Genomic DNA, 21,482 nt, shown 5'->3' on the forward strand with positions numbered 1-21,482 from the left:
AATTCAGATGCACACGCAGCAGAAGTACGAATGAAAAAGAAAACCTATCAACTAGTAATTTGCCAGGCAAGATCATAAAAACGATTTAAAAAAAAAAAAAAAAAAAAACACTTCACTGATGAAACAGGGAATTTGGAGCAAGCTTTTCAAAATGTATAAAAGTAATTTTGTTTCTAATTTTTCCACTTTATAAGCATGCAATTCTGTGTTTAATGGCTCTTAAGGCCCTTAAGTCTACTCAGCACGTTGAGTACATAAACTCTTAATATGAAAAAACTCCAACTCCACTTAAATTAAAATGTTTTTGTGTATTATTATTGTAGCCAGACTCACAGACACACATAAACGCAGGTACAAAGGGCCAGTATCTATTAGGTCAGAGTGTCCCAGACAGACTAACCGCAGCCTCTGCTTGGTTTAATCAACCACACACTCGAAAGTGAACTAGCACTCAGACTGGCTAATCGAATGCTGGCACAAACACAGTACACACTTAAAAAAAATCACCTGCACACATGCAGAGGACCGCAGTCACATGTACACACATAAATTGGCAACCCAGTGTGATTTGTGCCGTCTCTTCCGCTTGTGTTAGGTCAAACACCTGTCTCATCGCGAGTGTGGTGTCTCCTTCTCTCTTTCAGTTCGGAGCGTACTCCGAGCCAACAGAGGTGACGACTGCAGCGGGCCCTCCTGGCCAGTGCGGGGCGCCACTCATCACTCTCACCAGTAACACCTGCGTAACACTCAACTGGGAGGTGAGATAAAAACACAGATACGCTCTTGTGCTTATCAAAGGAAACACTTGGGAGAGAGAGAGAGAGAGAGAGAGAGAGAGAGAGAGAGAGAGAGAGAGAGAGAGAGAGAGAGAGAGAGAGAGAGAGAGAGAGAGAGAGAGAGAGAGAGAGAGAGAGAGAGAGAGAGAGAGAGAGAGAGAGAGAGAGAGAGAATTTCTTAAAGCTGTCTAAAGAGGTCCAACCTCCCTTTTTCTGTTTCTACTGACCTAAAAAGCTGCTGCTTTAAATGCGTCTACCTCTTGTGTAGAAGAGACCTAGGAGACTGGCTTGTTTTTAGCAATCCAACTCATCCCGGATGATGTATCCAAATTAAAAGAAATTCTCTGGTGTTGTATCTTAAATTGAATCTAGTAGTATATCCCTCATTTCCCTTAAGCCTGCTTATATTTCCTGATTTATGGAAGTATGTTTTAATTCCAAGTTCCCATCGGTTTCCCTGAGCTGAGTGTGTGTCTGTCTGTGTGTTCCAGAGTCCTGAAGGTTCGGGTACTGATATCTCAGAGTATCGTTTGGAGTGGGCGAGGGAAGACGAACCCATGGAGCTCATCTACTGTGGAGCTGCCACACAGTGTGAACTGTCTGACCTGACACCAGCCACCGATTTCTGCTGCAGGCTACAGGTAACACACACAAACATGCACTCCGAACCTACCTACAGGTATTAAATACACATGCACTCATTCAGACCCACACACAGATGCAACTGCATTCCTGCACAGAAAATAAGAAACTATACAGAAACACATACACATGCACAAACCTGCACATGAACACAAGCATCACAGAGACTCAGTCAGCACGCCAACACAGACAAATGCAAACAAAAATGTCAGCCAAGGGAGCCTCAAAAGCAAGAAACGCACACAAACCGACAGAGGCCAGTGAAAGGTTGATGATAATTGATTCTAATTGCATTCTGACTCTTAATCTGGTGAATAAATAAGTGCTCATTTTCTCTGTGTATTTTATTAACGCACACTCTCTTTCTCTTTCGCTCTCTCTCTCACTCTGTCTCTCTCTCTCACTTCCCCCTGTGTACCTTGTGAAGCTATGAATCTAATAACAGCATGGTTTATGGGTTACTTCTTTATGGGCTCAATAATAGTTTAGAGGACAGCGCCAAGTTCATCCTAATGTCCTAATCAATGTGTGTGCGTGTGTACATGATTTGTCTTTGTGTATTTCTGTGTGTTCATGTATGTAATACTATGACAGTGTGACTCTTAAGAGGACTACAAGCACAAACCACGCAAGAGGCTGGCTGGTTGAACTCTCTGTGACTCCTTATGTCCTGTACCAGTATGAACCAGTGCAGGTTCACCTACTGTAACATTGTTAATTCTTCATAGCTTGACATACATTTGTTTAATGAGAACACTTGAAATAGCCAGACACTTACACAATGATAAGGTAAATAAAAAAAATAGTTTTTCAAGCCTCATATTTGACACGCAAAGATAAATCAGAAATACTACTGAAATATAACTTTTTCTTTCATCTTCAAAGTATGCAGATAGTTTACTGCCATGATAGAGTAGTGAGTCCATACTTTGCTTTAAGCACACATTGTAGACTGCAAATCATGCCTTCTTCTCCTTGATGTGGACTGACAATAGTGTTACTGTGCTGTTCTTGGAAAGTGGCTTCAGTTTAGTTTTATATAGAAAATGTGGTCCTCATGTTCTTAGAATTACTGTATATTACATTGTATTATAATAAATCAATCGCTCCTCACAGACGCCTTGTTTTGTCTTGCTTGTTACTTTTAAGAGCCTCAAATTGCACATGCTTGCAGATTAAAAGAGAAATGCAGAGGACAATTTCAACATTTGTTAATTCTTTTTATTTTAGTTCAAGCTTTCAAAATCTAGCAGCTGTATTTTTAAAAAGCTGCTAGATTTTGTCCGGGTTTTGTCCTCGCTGAGTTTGTCTGAGGCAATGCAGTAATTCTTAATTTGTTCTACGTATTAGATTCTAAATAAAAGAAGAAAAAAAAGCTATCCGAAAGCATTTGATAGAGGCTACTTGAGGCGAATATAAATGTGTTACACAGCAGAGGAAATAGGCAAGTGTTCTTTCACAACTAATTTGAATTCATCCCCTCTGCTGGTTTTCTTTTCTTGTTCCATTCTTCATGTCTGTTCCTCCCCTCTGTTTTACATCGGCTTGCTCTGTGTCACTCTTTCTCCTGCCAATTCATGTCACCTTTGTCTTCTTCTCTTTTCAACCTGCTTTTAACCTTCATCTATCTGTCTTAGTCTTTGTCTCTCCAATCATGCTTTTCTTGTCAACCCTTTCTTCACAACTTTTCCGCCCTCAAATGCCCCTATCCCTTCCCTCATCTCCTTCATCTCTTACCCTCTCTGTGTTTTTGTGTCCAACTCAGGCAGTGAATCAGGCAGGTGCTGGTCCTTACAGCGAGCAGGTGAATTTCCGGACCCCGGCGACAAATCCCGACCCAGTCTCCTCCCTCGCCCTCCTGGACCTCCCGACCTCCTCAGAGTCAGGCCACTCCCCGTCTACCTGCCTCCTCCTGAGGTGGGATGAGCCGAACAGCAACGGGGCGGAGATTACCTCCTACGTCATCACCCTGGATGACCAATCCATCACTGTGGAATCGGGGACAAGTCACCTTGTCACAGGCCTGCAGCCAGACAGCGAATACAGGTACTGGCATAAATTAGTAGACAGCAGGGCTGAAGGGAGGAGCATTTAAACTGATGTTTTATTGGATATAAAATGTGACTTTATATTGTTGATGAGCCCCCAAATCATGGGTTGACATTTTTGACTTTCATGAGCTACAAATAAAACCCAAATATACTACTTCAGACACTGATTGATGGTCAGATGTCCATCAACATCAGATGTCAGAGCATTTGAAACATAGTTCCTTCCAAAACCAGTATGAAATATTGAATAATAAACCCACATTAACAAGTAGTGTGCAGTCGGTTTGTAGAGCTTTTTTTGTTTAAAACAGCTGCCTGCAGTGTCTGAACAAAAACAGTAAAGTTACTGGCTGTAGAACCAAAAACCTGATTTTGAAAGCTGCTGAAACGCTCTGTAGTGATCAAGGGAAGGTGTGATGTGTAATTCTCTGTGGGTTCATCACTATGACCCTTTCACATTCTTAAAGTCCAACTGAAATATATAGTTTTTTTTAAAGGCTTGGGGTTGGTAATGTTGAAAAGCTATCAGGATTTGAAAGTAACATCTCCTCTGGCCTTCGTCTAACCCCTCCCCTTGCTCCGACCCACACAAAGACGTGCACGAGCACCACTGCGTCGCTGCTTCAGAGCAGAGCGCAGAAAGGACCGCAATTTTACGTCACCAGTAAGCAAACACCTAATGTTATCACGCCGAATGTTTAAATCAAACATAACCACTGTTAGCAATGCAGCGACGAAGCGCTTTGAGCTCAGGCTCGTACACGGGAGGGGTAGAGTACGCGCTGCGGGGCAAGACGGCATTTCATTGGTTCGTTCCAAGCGGATCTCGAGGCTGTGATTGGTGGGCGTTTTTACAGGATCACAGCAGCTACAGGTGACGGATCTTTTCGCTTCCTTTTTCAGAGCCCATAAGTTATTTATTGCTGTCTGGGTGTAAAGACCATTTTAAACAATATATAAAAAAAGTGTAAATTGGAAAAAGTTGCCAACCTTTGAATTCAATTAAAAAAAATCTTGTCCTTGAACCATTAAACAGCTTGTAAACGGGGCGACCTCTAGCTCACCCAGTGAGAGAGTGCGTCCCATTTGGGTCGAGGCCTTTGCAGCGGCCCGGTTTCGAGTCCGACCTGCGGCCCTTTGCTGCGTGTCATCCCCCATCTCTCTCCCACCTTTCCTGTCTATCCACTGTCACTCTGAAATAAAGGGGAAAAAAGCCCCAAAAAAATTATCTTAAAAAAAAAAAAAAAAGAAAACAGATTGTAAACGCACCTGCAAATAACACTTGCACATGCTGGTGTGGTCCCTACTCTTCATTACCACTAACTATGCGCTGTCTACCCATGAGTCATGACATGTAGGCTACAGTGCAAGTTTGTTTGCTTTGTATCTTGTTCCCAACGGTGTAATACATGAATTTTAAAGCACAGGTACACAGGAGGTATAAGTTGTAGTACTAGAAGTACTAGCTAGCTAGGGATAGCCTGTATGATGTTTGCATGAGCAGTGATGTCAGACCCTTTTATACTCGAGAAACGGTAAACAACGAATTAGTAATCTGAATCACCAAGTGCTGTTGTGTTTCTATAAGCGGTTTTGTGATTACTGGAGTGTGTGTGTGTGTGTGTGTGCATTTGATTGTGTAGTGAGTTCTTTGAATTAAGTGGGGGGGGGTGGAGAGTAAGCATGTGACATATGAAGAGGCACAGCGATCACACACCATTGTTTTCATTCTGAGGTTGTTTTTGTCCCAATGTCACTCTGCTCTCTTGCGTAATGACTGCCACTGAAGCAGAACACTGTGTGTGTGTGTGTGTGTGTGTGTGTGTGTGCATGCGTGTGCATGAGAGTCTCCTGTGGGAGTTTTTTTTGTATGTGACAATGACGGTAATTCTGGTTGTTATTTACAGCAGTGGGGCACTTCAAATAATATTATTCATAGCAGGAATAGCTTTGGAAAGGACGGGAGTAAATGTTGTTTGCTCTGTCGGAGTGGGGCGGTGTGGGCTTTAGTGCAGGTTGTCTTATTGTTGATAAATATTGTTTAGAATTCAGGTGTTTTTTCCTCTTGTCTGTCCATGCCGGGGAAAACTGTCCTTAGTAATAATAGTTGAATGTTAAAGAGAAAAAATGTCTTTTCCATTTTATATGTTTAAAAAAAGTCTTAATAGTACCCCTAAACCACATACACCACCTAAATAATGTATTTTCTAATTACATTTCAAGTTTTTATTGATAGCCTCAATAACCTTCAATCCCCAAAGATTGTGTGAAACATGTTTAGTTTAAAAAAAAAAATTCAAGGTTTCACAACACTCCTTATGCATCTTCACTCAATCCTGTCACAGTCCATTAGTTATGTTAAAAGGTATTTAAGTCTGGAGAGACACCTTAAGAGGATCATTGATTCACTGAAGCTGTAGTCCAAAAAGTTCTTTCTTGAACGGGCAACAAAACCACAAAATGTAAATTTTAATTAAACGAAACGTTGCATGTTTGTCATTCAAATAAATGTATTTGCAGGAAGGTGCAATTATGCACCTTGTTTCCCACTTGCAAAATAGATGTTTTATTTACATTTTAGTCACTTAGCTATCTGTCATTAACTTGAGCGTACGATGAGTGACTAGTTAGGGAGTTTAGTGCTTCTGCTCAGCAGGCCACTGATGTGCTACCTTTTTTTCATCTTTTCCTTTAGTTGTCTTCATGTCACGATAAAACACAATGCCGCATCTGTTGAACTGAACTTTGATATGTAAATCTCTACATAACTAAATGTAACCCCTCATCATCAAAAGCTATGATCCTTCATCTCTCATCCTGTTCCTTCCTCTCTATCCGCCATCATCTTTTATCTATATGCTTAATTACCCTGCGGACAGATGCCCTTTATCATTGGTCCTCACACAGCTGCATGAATTATAATGAAAGGTTACAGTTGCAGAGAATCAGCAATTAAATGTCAGACGGTAGATGCTCACTAGCTGAGGGCCTCTGATATGGATGCTAATCAGCTGATTAGACATTGACAGAAAAAGGGTCTAAAAGGGAGGGGGATACCTGGAAGAAGAAAGGCAGCAGGGGAGTTTGAAAGAAATCAATTTCTGCAAGTGCTTTTTAACTAGCAGTAGATCTGTATGTCCTTGTGTGCGCGCACACAAGGACATGAGGGATATACATGAGGGATATACTACTATTTTTTATTGGAGATGCACCTGTTGATCGGCCACCGGTCAAAACCATCGTTGTCCGATGATCGGCCATGACCGGTGACCAGCCTATCAGTCTCATATTATCGGGGGATTTTGTCGGTCATATATACACTATTGTTGTATATTGTACAATTTGTACAATCGATTGTTTTACATTGCGCACACGGCAGCACAGACAGGAACATCGAAGCCACACACACAACATGCACGTTGTGCGCACAGAGGCAGCCGCGGCACACAGTACAGTCACACACACACACACACACACACACACATCATGTCGTCCTTGTGGAACTTCTCAAGCGTTAGTGAAAAACACATAAAGCTCGCAATTTGTAACACCTGCAAGTCCAAAATAAGCTGTTGTCCTTAAAAACATTTGGAACAACTACCTTAATCACACACTGACTGTTGTCACAGCAACATACAGTCCTGCCAACTTGGCGACTGTCTCGCTAGATTTAACGACTTTTCAGACCCTCTTAGCGACTTGTTCAGACCATCAGAGAAAAAGCGAGAAATGTATATATAATTTCATTCCCATGCATGCTGCTCAGTAATCGCAGTGACCGGCTTTTCTGCAAACAGCGCTGGGTCTCTCCCTCTCCTCAGTAGTAGTTCTGTCTCAACTTGGTGTTTGTTGCACAACTGGCAGAAGCGCTCGTCTTTGTGGAGCCATGAATTTTTGTATCGGCACACTCAGAGTTTTCTTTTAAATCCTATTGCACAGAACCAGCTGTAGCTGTAAATCTTGTAAAACACTGTGCAGCAGTAATTGTTTTTTTATGCATACTACTGTACTCTAGATTAGAGATGGCCCGATACCACTTTTTTGATTCCCGATACCGATTCCGATACCTGAACTTGCGTATCGGCCGATACGAGTACCGATCCGATACCAGAGTGTCATATATTTCATTATGTTTTAACAGCTGTATACTACTATCCCTGTATGGATGTGATATGATTTCTATCTTTGTTGTCGGTCTGGCTCAGGTTAAACTCTTTGTGAAACATGAACAAACAATGAATGCCCCAGAACTTTCTTTTATTCTCCAGTTTGACAGTCAGTTATAACGGAAAAAGAACATAAAAAACTAATTTAACGTAGATTTTCTTCAGGGCTTTATTACGTGGTATCGTATCGGTGCATAAACTCCAGTACTTCCCGATACCGATACCAGTGTTTTAGGCAGTATCGGAGCCGAGACCGATACTGGTATCGGTATCGGAACATCTTTACTCTAGATGAAGGAAAAAAGTGGGCCAACGAACAGACATATTTATGTCTCATCCTGGAGAGTACATTTGTTTCTAATGGGAGGATAGTAATGGCCGAAGGGAACCAGGGTCAAAGCTAATACGCCAGATGAGCCTCTTCACTGAAAATTACTCCACAATTAGATAAATAGGTCTGCCACCACGCTAAGAACACACAAGATTACGTAGTATGCAGTGTATATACCCAGCATTTATGTACATGTTCTTTTGTCTTATGCACTTGATCCCTGCACACAACAAACCCAATTTTCCCAAAAATATCAAGTAGTGTCTGATCGATACATGTTAAAAGACATTTTATCGTAGGGATTTTCACCTGGCACGATCAAATTGTAATCTGTCTCACCCTCTCTTGCAGTGTACACATCCAGGCGGTGAATGCCATCGGCTCTAGTCCCTTAAGCCCCCACCTACTGGTGAGGACACGCCCCCTCCCTCCAGCCCCGCCCCCCCTCGAATGTTCAGCGGCTGGCCCTCAGAGCCTGAAGCTGAAGTGGGGCGAAAATGCCAGCAACACGCACACCCGTGCCCTGCTCGCCGATGACATGGTCTACACACTACAGATGGAGGACAAGAACCACAGGTACGCACACACACACGCACGCATGCATGCACACACACACTAATCTCTACCTCATGGTATAGACTGAGAAGGGGTCCATGTACAGGGTAAAGAAAAGATAAAAAGTCAAAACACATACTTATTTACACATACGTATCACAATAAAAACTCACAATTAAAGATTACATTTAAGGAAGACCATAAGAACACATTTTGTTCACACTAAACAATCATTCTATATGCTTTTTTGTATGATTTGAAGTCATTCACAACAGCTCCTATATACCCTACATCAATATTTCACAGTATACACTAAGCATATAATAACATAGGGCATACACAAACCTCTGCATAATGGATGATGAAGTGCCTTCTTTATGCTGCTTGCCCAACAGTGTGTGATACAATTTACAACATGGGCGAACAAGCAGTACTTCCATTAGCGCTGAGTGGTATGGTTGAAAGCAATATTCCTTACCAAAATGTAGGCCCAATTGAGCAGAAATGTTCATATGCTTCAGCCTTGCTGGACTTATGAAGTACTCTGTTTTTCTCAAAAACTGTAAAACTAATTAAACCCTACTCCTCCCACAGTGTTTGCTCAACATTGTTTCTCTGCATCTTCGGACTGTCCTCCACAAACGATCCAGCCACATTCTTGAATTATCAAAAATTGAGCCCGCAGTGCATCATCATGTCTTACATTAAGCAGTACTGCAAACAACTACTAATGGTTATGGAAGTAAATGACAACATTTTAATCTCATGGTAGAAGTAGGGTGGTAAATTTCAGAACTTTATCTCAAAAACAGAATTTTTGGCAATATTTTGAATGCTATCCTCATGTAGGCTATTGCAGTCATTCTTTGTAAAAATGAATTACAGACATCTCCGTGTTTAGATGAAGTACACACATTCTCAGAATTTTGTCTCGATAACTGAATATTTTACAAGCAACCCTTGTCAGTCATAGTGTGAAGCCGTCTATCGTCACTCACTGTGGCAGTTATCTCAACAAGATCATGACTTGCTTGATATCTGAGGTTGTGCGTTCAATCCCTGGTTAATGCAGAACAAATGCCTACTCAGGTTTTGTGTCTGTGGATTAGACACCTAGGTTTTAAGGTTCTTCTTCTGCTCGGCCCCAACTCACATTTTTTTCTGGGGTTTGTAGATGGTTTTGATCATTAACACTATACACACTTCTGTAGAGAGAAAACAAGATTAGTAGCAATTTCATATGTGGAGTCTCAGCTACGACCGGGGATTAAAACTGCGTGAGAAAGTGCTCTCTAAACCTCTCAGCTACCCTGCGCACCACATTTCTCAGACTTTTTAACCCACAGCTAGTCAATACAGCAAATCAGGACCCAGAAGGTCAATACTAAACATTAACACAAGATAGACAGAACATGAGTAGCTTGAGAGAAGATGGGGGAGCTTCTGTGGATTAATGCCTAGTTAGAAGTGTGTGTGTGTGTGTGTGTGTGTGTGTGTGTGTGTGTGTGTGTGTGTGTGTGTGTGTGTGTGTGTGTGTGTGTGTGTGTGTGTGTGTGTGTGTGTGTGTGTGTGTGTGTGTGTGTGTGTGTGTGTGTGTGTGTGTGTGTGTGTGTGTGTGTGTGTGTGTGTGTGTGTGTGTGTGTGTGTGTGTGTGTGTGTGTGTGGAGTAACCAGATGTACCAGCAAGTTGTCACGTTGAGGGCATCTGGAGCCAGCGGGGATACAGCCTCTAACAATCAACCCTCTATTTAACTGACTGGTCAGACAGGTGTGACAAAGACAGAAACAGGGAGACGGAGAATTAGAAGACTGAGGAGGAGGAGGAGGGGAAGGGGCAAAACACGATTGCTGACAGGGACTGAAACACATAATTGGAAGGAGTTTTTTTTATACATCCAAGCAGAAATAGCAAAGAGTGGGAATAAGGATGAACAAAGAAAATGACTAAACTGAAAAGCCGTGAAGACGCAATTTTAACTGCCCACCTGTCAGATTGTCTTGCTCCCTGTCTCCCTCTGTCGAGCCCTCTACCATTCTGGTTGGCCGGCTATCACTGTTTGAATTAAGGCTTGGCTGGCATCAAGTTGGCACCCAGGTACCTTGGCACCCCTGGAATGGTCCAGAGTGCAGCAGGCAACAGATGGAGACCCGAGATCTGTTAACCTCTCCGACACACACACACACACAGAGGCATGCACGCAGGCACAAACACACTCCCTGCCAGCCAAATTAAAACAGCTTTCACAGTTTAGAGAGTTTTATTTACTCTTTTCTAATTGGCCTAGTGATTTGTGTGTGTGTGTGTGTGTGTGTGTGTGTGTGTGTGTGTGTGTGTGTGTGTGTGTGTGTGTGTGTGTGTGTGTGTGTGTGTGTGTGTGTGTGTGTGTGTGTGTGTGTGTGTTGCATATATCTGTATGCACCATATTTAGAATCATCCTCGCATTGGCTCTAAATTGAAACATTTGCTTTTCCGATTTTCCCATTCTTTCCCCGGATTATATGAATTTTCGAGCATGTTATATTTAATAATCCTACACATACACAGGTTAAAACAGACATTGACAATCTGCATTTCTTCACAGTCAGTCCACTTTTCAATACCACTCCTTTTCTTTATCCTCATGGAAGCCACAACATGTTATCCATCCTATTGTCTGAATCATTCCTTTTTGCATTCATGTCAAATTTCGTTCTGAACTGTGAAATGTTTTCTGTGTTCTAGATCAAATGTATGACACCTAAAACAATAGGAATTAAATTACAAAAGCCACTCAGAGGTCTTGTTTGTGGTCCAAGGTAGCTTTTTGTTTGGTCCAAGAAGTCTTTATCATTCATCCCACCAGTTATACTTCACTTCTTCTTCTTTTAGGAGTGGTTGATTAAAGTAGGAGCGAAATTAAAGCTCACTGTCCTTTCAGCGGGGATGATATTTTTTCCACATTTCTGTACGCTCCTCACAAAATAAAACGTGGAACATTTTACTCCATAGCATGATCTCTTTTCCTATCAAGGAAGTGTTTGATATTCCTTATTTTTTTCTCTCTACCAGAATATGCAAATTAATTAAAACAATAGTGGCAAAATGAAATTCGTTATTATTCAATTTTGCAAAAGTTCATAAATTAAAATTTTAATGGGGTTAGAAATAGTTTAGGTATCATATCATGGAAATATTTGATTACTATTATTTTTTTCATTTCATATTCAATATTCCCAGATTTCATACTCGTGTATGCTGTTCATGGTTACGTAACATATGAGTTGCTTTTTAATACAGCTTTAAAATGCAAACTGTTATTATATTGATTTTAAATGTTTAGTTGTAAAAGCATGGATTTTATACATTCAAGGATAGCAATGGCAGGGAATGAGGCAAGAAGACACTTCCAGATTTATTCAGACAGAACTGCAGATCATTTGGTTGGTATTAAAAGATACAGAAAAAAATAATAGCATCTCCACACAGCCCAAATACGCAAACACACAAATTTCACTCTCTCCTCTTCATCGCCATCATTTCCTCAATGACCATGTCCATAAACTCAATTCACTCACTGATTCAACGTAATTGCCTTTGCTAAAGATTAAATCACTTGAAGCTACTGGTGTGTGTGTGTGTGTGTGTGTGTGTGTGTGTGTGTGTGTGTGTGTGTGTGTGTGTGTGTGTGTGTGTGTGTGTGTGTGTGTGTGTGTGTGTGTGTGTGTGTGTGTGTGTGTGTGTGTGTGTGTGTGTGTGTGTGTGTGTGTGTGTGTGTGTGGATTGAGCTGGTTAAAAAGGGCTCCTCTTCCCCCTTTGCGCTCTCATCACACTCCATTTGAATGAATTAGCTGAAAGTTTTATCATTGATGAAATCGCCATGACAACCAGATGCTTCATCACTAATCATAATGTATCGAGGGAGATCAGAAGGGCATTTTGAAAAGAGTATATATTGAATCTTGAAATTGCTTTGTAAACAAACATATTGAATAGCCAGCTGCAATTTCATAATAGGATTTTAGATTTTGCCAATACATTCCATCAGGGTAATTATTTAACCAAATGGCATTACTGTCTATTTATGTTTTGACATTGGCTGTACCCTGTCTCTTGCGGTGTCTCTCTCTTCGTCTCTGGACGGTCTTCTTCATATTTATTCATCTCATTTTATTGTTAGAAAGGTGACTTCACCTCTGGAGGACCTCTGGAGAATATTGCGCCCCTCTTTTATACATTTTATCCATCCCACCTTATCTTTTACCCTCTTTGTTTTTCTCCCATCCGCCCTGCCACCTGTTTTTGGGGTGTGTAAGATGATAAACAAAGCTGTTTTCTCAGGTTCACAATTATTGAATCCCATTTCTTTACTTTCCTCCCTTTCCTGCCGCTTGTTTTTTTCAACTCTAATCTCCCCGTATTCAGACTTGTTGCTCGTGTTCTTTCCTCCCTCGCTCATGGCTTTTTTATATTCACTTGTTGTCCTCACTCCGTTGGTGCCCTTTTAAAAGCTGAGTTTGTTTGATTTTCAAATTCCTTCTGGCAGGGGTATTGGGAATGTATGGCACCATGGCAACACAGGCGGCGCAGTGCAAAGAAGGCTTAGACCTTCTGACTGTGTATTTTTATGATGAATGCAGGTGGAAGACCAGGCGCGAGGGACCAAGCTTGAGGACAAGCTGCTGTCGTATGAATTACCCGTCCATACGTCCATTGCTGTCTGTCCGGTGTCACCCTTGCGTCCATCTTCCGTCCACTTTCCTGTCCGTCAGCCTTTCTTCCATTTTAGTTCTTCCATCTTTTCCATCCATATCTACCCATGTGTCACTCAGCCCACACATTTGCTTAATCATCCCTCAATGTTTCTCATTTCCTCTTATCACTTAATCCTAGTATCCGGTCATTTTTTCCTTTATGTACACCCATCTGTTTTTCCACGCAGCCAGCCAGCAAACAATTCAGCCACTTTAAAAACAAGCTGTTTCTCCTTCTTGGCCTCTAATGCTAACATTATCAATTCCTGTACAAATGTGATGATGATTGATTTCATTATTAAGGACATTAATTTTGGTCATAATATGCAATTTCTGTAATTAATTAATCTTAAGTGGATAAAGTTCTTAGTTAGCTTTCTGTGCATTGCTAAAAGTTTGGTTCTTCTTTTAAAATTTGCACACACAAAAAAATGTATACAGGAACGCTTTCAAGGCTCCACTTGCTTTAGAAAACACAGATGTTTGACAGTGTTATGCCAAAGTAAATGTTAGCTTTTCTGTGTGAGATGAATGATTGCAGGCTCCTGGAAACGGTGTTGTGTTTGAAAATGAAGGACTGGTACAATCAAAACAGTGTTTTGAGATGTGTGCATCTGAAACAACACAAGCATCACAGTTACACCACAGAAGGCACATTAAATAAATATAATTCTTGTCTCATGATATCAGTACAAAATTCCAACATTGGCATTTGTGTGAATAAGTACAGAAAAAAAATGGATGGCAACCATCCGAAAAATAACACATCCTTGTCTGCTTCTAACCTCCCTGTCCTCCTCTGCTCCTTGTAGTGATTACTTGGTCAGCTGTTTGGCTCTGGACCGAGAATGCAGTAATCTCATTAAGTGTGTGTGTGTGTGTGTGTGTGTGTGTGTGTGTGTGTGTGTGTGTGTGTGTGTGATGCTCTGCTGAATGTTAATTGTTTTAATGATGGGGATTTATGATAATGGAAAGGTTGATGTTGATAACATTAAAATGTTTTGGCCATGTGCTTGTTAGAGTCAACAGAGAGTAAACAAAGGGAGACTCGGATATAGGTAGCCTTTACAATGCAACTGCTGAACTAATTCCACCAGCGCTGGGTGTCTGTGAGTCACTGAGGCTTAAGGATTAACGACATTGTATATCAGCCAGAGAAACGCACCACTTCTCCGTAGTGCAGCTACATAAAGAGCTCAGCTAGAGTTATAGCCTACTACTAGACCATGACCTCTCTCATACCTTCTCTCTCTTTCCTCTTACAACATATCCTCCGTCATCGTCTCTGCTCTTGTAATTACCAGTCACCTCGCTTTATTTTCTTCTCTCGTTCATATCCTCTTCTGACTTTCTTCCTCCATCACTGCCTCCTATCTTCTCACTTGCCCCGTCACCTTTGTCTTTCTCCCTCTATTCCTTCTCTCCCATAACCCTTCCTCGCACAGACTTTTACCTTAGTGTGTTGAAAAGCTGATAACGGAGATAAATAACCCCCTTTTCAGCTTAAATCCCCATTTCTGCCCGCTTGGCCCCTTCACTCACTTATCCTCTCTCCTTCAGTCCTTCAATATGTCCATCTAGCCAGCCAGAAACTTGTTTGGTGCTCATTTTCATTACATTTGTAACTATGGCCTGTCAGTATTTGCCCTGTGTGCTCATAAATCACTGCTATCTTTGTCAGGATGCATTCTCTTCCCACCCGCATCCCTGTTTCTTTTCAAGGTCTCAAATACTTATTTCTCAAGACAATCCCACCTCAAGGTACCGATAGCCGAACCTATATTGTTGCAGTTTAAGATGACTGAACCCTTTTAGTGATCAAACATAGACCAATATTTAGAAGCAACAACAAAACTGATTTATTGATTTATTTATTAACTGTATGGTTAGCCCAGCAGTGTCATGCACCCAGAACTATTAATAAGCACAGTTAACTGGTAATGCCTGCTGCAATGAGTCATTGAAAGTCCCGGAAAAATTGCGTTAAATTTAATCCTAAACGTCAGTCTCCAAAACTGGAGTTTGGTGATAAGTGCAAACCAAGTGTCGATACCTCATCCTTCACTGCTCACTATCCAATTTTTTTTTTTTAAACTTTCTTTATCACCCCATCTCTCCCTTCCTCTAATCTATTCATGGAACAATGACTCATTTATCTCGCCTTCACCTCACTCTTCACCTTCTCCCTTATTTTTGATTCACTTTACCTTTTTGCTAGGTTCGTCACACAGTCTCTCTCTTCTTCTCTCCTTCATCCCTTATCTTCATGTACAGATTTCTCCTTTGGATTTGTTATTCATTGTCTCTTTTCTTCCTCTTCATTATATCCTCTGTCCAGGTTTGTGACGATCTACCGTGGTCCCAGCCACACCTACAAGGTCCAGCGATTGACTGAGTCCAGTAGCTACAGCTTCAGAATACAGGCCATCAGCGATGCTGGGGAGGGTCCTTTCTCTGACACACACACCTTCTGCACCACCAAGTCTGTACCCCCTGCCCTCAAAGGTAAGCTGACCCAGGCAAAGTGTGTGTTTTGTTGCCTGGATGATGTCACCTGATCCACCTGTTTGTAAATCCATTGTTAAGTTTGTGCGTAAAATTCCTAAAAATAGCTAGTGACGACTTGAGAAATGTGTTAATTGATTGCTAGGAAACCTCTGTTGCGCCGTCCAATCAAAAGACTGAACTATATAGACAGGAAGTTACATTACCATTACAAGCTGTTTCATAACATTTTTCGGGGGGCATACAATATATTAAGCTTAACTGCTAACCTTTTGTGAATGTAGGTACTATTTTGTTTTGCTTATAAGTGCATACATGGACAAAGAGTTTGTATTAATGCAGTTTGGAATGAGAGGGAAATATCAGATTATGATAACCTTGATATGATATATGATATTATGATAATCTTATTTGGTCATTCAGTGTGACATTAGCATAACGTTTAGTAATTTGAGATATGTGAAGTGTTATTTTTGGGAAATTTCATTTAAAATCTTGAGGTCAGATGTTTCGACCATGTTATATATTTTTACCTCTTTGTACACTGAAGGGGCAAATATTAGCAAGCTAACGTTAGCTCAGTTAGCCACACAATAGTCACACCTGGCAGTTACCTGGTGTACAAATTGAGTAGCAACTAATCGCTCCATAAGAACAGCCCATTTTGATCATGTAATGCATAAATCTTCAGTTATGTTATAACTAGACTAGGTTTGAACTTTTATGAGACACTGAAGGGCCCCAAAGAGGTGATGCACTTACAGGACAAGAAAAGGCAGTACATTTGTTTCTGTTTGGCTGGTAGAGATGACATGTTTACCGTTGCCTTGCTTGATTATTGCCTCCAGTATGTGGTCTTTGCTGTAAACTGAGAGGCGGTGGCTTATTATACCTACAATAATCACAGTCAAAAGTATCCTCTCAGGTGATCTAACCGAAACGTATTATGGGTATGACTGTGAGGCTGTGAATGTGCAGCACAGCATTGACATATCTATAAACAGGCAAATAACAGCTTCTATATAACTGTTAGCAGTGCATGTACACTGGCTGAAAGGTTCTCTGCACATCAGCTGTCAATCAGAACAACAAGAGCAGGACGATTTGAGACAATTCAATGAAAATGTCCCCGGTTAGAGTTTAGTAAATTGTATGCTGTATTTCGCGCAGCAATTAATGCAGTCAGAATTGGATTATTGTTGTTGTTGTTTCCGGGTTTGAAATGACATCATCATCCAAGGATATTATTGCTTTGTCAGACACTAAAAAAATAAATTATTGCACAGGAATAATCTATTCTCTTTATTGTGGTCTCTACACAGGTTTGTCTCAATGGCTATTAACATGACTGCAGCAATCACTGCTGATATGAAACATTAGATTCTAACCCTAACCCTAACCCAAATGTACAAAGTCCAAATCATTGTTTTTATATTGTATTACTCTTCTAACTATAAAAACATTGAAGACATGTTTCACAATTTTTTTCCAACAGCTCCCAGAGTGCACCAGCTGGAGGGGAACATGTGTGAGATCACATGGGAGACAATCGCACCAATGAGAGGAGATCCTGTGAGCTACGTGCTCCAGGTGCTGGTGGGACGCGAGTCAGAATACAAACAGGTTTGTCTGACACACACACTCTCACACATACGGGTCAGTGGAGGATAGTGTTGAGAGCTCCTGAGTCTCTATAAAGTCCAGAGCCTCGCTTCAATTTTTTGGTTAATTCATAAAGTTTTGGAAGTGTGTACGTCTACTGGGAGGATATTTTTTAATCTCCCCGGGGAGTGGAAAAATTCAATTTGCATTAATGGGAAAGGCATTACAGAGCACTCAACCACCCACCTTGACACAAATTTGCACATTAAAGAATGACACATACACACAGATAGAGCCTTCTGAAATTGAAGGTAATCTGCAGTGAAAGCAGTATTTATTTAATGGTGTTGAAGGCTTTTACTTGAAAATAACAACACAGAAACAATGAAAAAAACAATTTTGGCTGCACTTGGAAATATGGGGTGGCTGGCAGTTGGAGCGATGGGCAAAACCAGTAGACTGCAGACAAAAAGACATTTATCTTCTGGGATGTTTTACTCTACGTAATTGAATTACTGAATGGTTGGAGGGAAGAACTGCTGAAACTCACCAGCGGACAAAACCGCAGCTGTGTGTATATTTGTGATGTCTATTTGCTCATTTCATTATGTGCACACACATCAGCTGTCAATACAAATCTCTGATGCTGCTTTTCAGACGTTTGTATGCTTCCCTCTGTGTGATTGTCCTTTGTGTGTACAGTGTGTCTGTGTACAGTGTCACAATTGTTCATTGTTTATTAAAAGGATCCCCATTAGCTGATGCCGTAGCAGATAGTTACTCTTCCTGGAGTCCACCCTAGACACACAATACATAGCCATTACATCACAGCCATTCCATTACAAGAATATATCTAAAATCACTTCTGCACATATGCAATACACTTATCCACGCCCACATACATACACATAAACAAGAGATCAAACTTACATTCAGTAACTATCACATTATAAATAACCCACAATCTAAAACCTGTTTGCACAGAACAAACATTTTTTTATAGAAAAACAATTGTAAAACACTATAGGAATAGGAATATTTTTTTAAACAGTATAACAATCATACAAGACTTATTTTCCAGTAAAGTAATGAGGAGACAAGTGAGTGAGTGCATGCTTACACTACCGTTTGATTTGACAATTTCATTCATGAATAAGAGAAAACAGAAATTGTGAAGGCTAAGACTAAAAATCAATGCACCATTTGTGAAAAACACACACATTCATGGACACTTACGGGCCACCTGCTGCCTGAGAAAAATATGTGTTGGCTCCTCTCACATATAGGAAAAAACATTTCTTGATCAGTCTCTTGTCAAGTTAATTTTGTTTATATAACCCAATATATCCCATATCGCAAATTTCCCTCAAGGGGCTTTACAATCTAAACAGCAAACGACACCCTCTATGCTTAGATCCTCAAATCGGATTACGAAAAACACCTTTTAAACCCTAGCTACAAACCCTTTTAATGATGGAGAACAATGGAAGACACCTCAGGAAGAGCAACAGATTTTCCAGGATGGACAGATGTGCAACAGAGAGTTACTGTTACTTGATCAAATTGGTGTCTGTGTGGAGCATGGCCAATGACCTGCCAAAATAATGGCCAAAACCCTGTCAGTTTTATTAAAATTTATGAGAAGGAAATCACGTTGCATCCCGTTTTTCACAGCAGGCATCAAATTGATTAATTTGGGAATGATCATCCGCCTCTATAGGCAAGGCAGCTTTATTTGTAGAGCAGATTTCAGCAACAAGGCAATTCAAAGTGCTTTACATAAAACATTACGAAGTTAAAACAGTTAGAAAACATAAAAACAGCTAAAATAGAATAATACAGGTATAAAATACAAGAATAAACTTTACAGTGCAGTATAAGAAATTAACAATTATTTAAAGAAAGGCAGCATCAGGGCAATCTGTAGCTCACCGTGTAGAGTGAGTGCTTGGCAGCGGCTCGGGTTCGAATCTGACCTGCGGCCCTTTACTGTGTGTCATCCCCCATCTCTCTCCCACCTTTTCTGTCTATCCACCGTCACTATCAAATAAAGGGAAAGCCCCAAAAAAATTATCTTCAAAAAAGGAAAAGAAAGGCAGCATCAAAAAGGAGTTTGCGAAGGACCTGCAGTTTTCTGGGAGTTCTTCTCCATGTTTAGTTCTGACTGTCCAAGACGATCTGAGATGTCTGGGTGCATAATGTAGCAGCAGATCAGAAATGTATTTTGGCCCTAATCCGTTTAGTGCTTTATAAACCAACAGAAGTATTTTGAAATCAATTCTTTGAGAAACAGAAAGCCAGTGCAAAGACTTCAGAACTGGAGTGATGTGATCCACTTTCTTGGTCTTAGTGAGGACTTGAGCAGCAACGTGCTGAATCAGCTGCCGCTGTCTGATTGATTTTTTTAGGGAGACCTGCAAAGACACTGTTACAGTAGTCGAGTCTACTGAAGATAAGGCTGTGGCTGACAAGGAATGGATGCTAAATTTGCCAAATTTGCTGTTGAGTGCTTCTTGTTACCTAGCAGTTTCACCATTCTTTTTCTATTACCTATAAATTGAGGAAAGAGTCATGAATGCCACTAGATGTGCAGCCTTGACCCAGCCCACGTCAATTAAAGCTTGCTGCATTTTGTACACAAGCAAATGGGCAGTACATGCAGTTGAAAGCCATGTGTTCAGTGCCAACAATCTGCTAAATCTCATAACTCCTCTTCTGACTGGCGGTAGAGGGCCACTGATAAACACCTCAGCATTTAAAGAGTTCTGCCTGGATGATAGTGCAGGCCAGCCGGTCATATCACAAATCTCAGGGCGCTGTGCCCTGCCCGTTAGTCGTCTTCCCATTTCCCAGGAAAACGATTTACTCTTAGGCTTTGCACCAAAAGAGTTCCAGGGAGGTCTACCACAGCCCTCCTGTTTCATTGCAGTCTTTTTGGTGCTAATTAGCCCTGTGTGAGCATGCTTTTGTCCACTGTTTTGGGACCATGGTAAAGTGGTGTCATTCCCACATGGTCCATTCAGTTCCGCATTTACTTCTAACCAGTAATTTTGGTTTCCAGAACTGCTATCTTCTGTAGAAGTTTGTGGTAGTCATCCAGGAAGAAGGGAGGCATCTTGCTGCTAATTAGCTTTAGCTAAGTACCATGTTTCCAGTCACTGTAGGACAGGCTTATAATTCAGTGATTTATATGTGATATATAGGCATATACAGCTGAGCATCATCAGCTACAAGCCAATTCCAATGCCTTTTCAGTATATGTTGTATTTCTTCAGTCACAAAATGAACAAGAAGGTGACCTGCCCAGGGATTTAAGTTGATACTGCGTCCTGGAGCTCTCATTGCATTATAGTCTGTCATTTTATGACTGTGCCTCTGGAGTTATGTACAAGAAATGAGCAAATATGGGTTTGATGTCTTACCCAAGGACATTTCAGCAGTTCAGACTGGCCATTACAGGATACATTTTTTGACCTTTGTCCCCTGACAGTTTTTTTTTTTTTTTTTTTTTTTTAACTAATTCCCAAATCTGAGGTTTTCAAGTGAGGTTTATTTGTATAGCTTGAGGCCATTTCCCAAACTGGATTTGCACCTTGATAATGGAAAATAATTTAGTTCCAATGAAGTAGGTAGGTAAGGAAAGAAGAAGTTAACAGTTAACCTGAGAAGTCCTTCCTATAACTAGCAGCAGATAAAACTTGAGTAGATGAGCGGTGATAATAACTGCTAAAATTTCATTGTAAGAGTGACACGATCAGCAAATATTAAGCATGTTCAATAAACACAGGACTCACTGAAGACGCTCTGGAGGGGGGCTGATCTCCCCACTGCAGTATGGCCATAATACCCTTCCAGATGTGTATTCTCATAATTTGTTGAACAGGTTCCCTTTGGCACCTGCTCGGAGCTTCACAGCAGCACAGTATGAAAGCAAGCAATCATGTGCCACTGTTACCCAAGCAGGCATGCTGGTCTACTCTCTATTCCAACAAAACACCAACCAACTAATTTCACTCGTGGGCACACCTTCAGTTAAAACAACTGACATTGAGTTTCGTTGACTAAATCTCTTTCGATGGCATCAATGATCTCATGCTCATCAATGAGAAAACCAAACCAACGA

The 21,482-nt window shown here is 40.9% G+C and overlaps 1 protein-coding gene across 5 annotated transcripts in view; it reads left to right on the forward strand.

Moving 5' to 3' along the window:
• fndc3ba (fibronectin type III domain containing 3Ba) overlaps nt 1-21,482 on the forward strand; it is a 102,470-nt gene that overhangs the window by 76,204 nt on the left and 4,784 nt on the right. For all 5 annotated transcript variants that reach the window (XM_028565546.1, XM_028565547.1, XM_028565548.1 and 2 more), the window contains 6 exons: nt 645-758; nt 1,268-1,417; nt 3,184-3,464; nt 8,318-8,542; nt 15,591-15,757; nt 17,253-17,380. In XM_028565546.1, coding sequence (XP_028421347.1) covers nt 645-758; nt 1,268-1,417; nt 3,184-3,464; nt 8,318-8,542; nt 15,591-15,757; nt 17,253-17,380 — 1,065 coding nt within the window. The remainder of the gene's footprint in view (nt 1-644; nt 759-1,267; nt 1,418-3,183; nt 3,465-8,317; nt 8,543-15,590; nt 15,758-17,252; nt 17,381-21,482) is intronic.

The sequence above is a fragment of the Perca flavescens genome, chromosome 20, assembly GCF_004354835.1.
Source record: "Perca flavescens isolate YP-PL-M2 chromosome 20, PFLA_1.0, whole genome shotgun sequence".
NCBI classification, from domain to species: domain Eukaryota; kingdom Metazoa; phylum Chordata; class Actinopteri; order Perciformes; family Percidae; genus Perca; species Perca flavescens.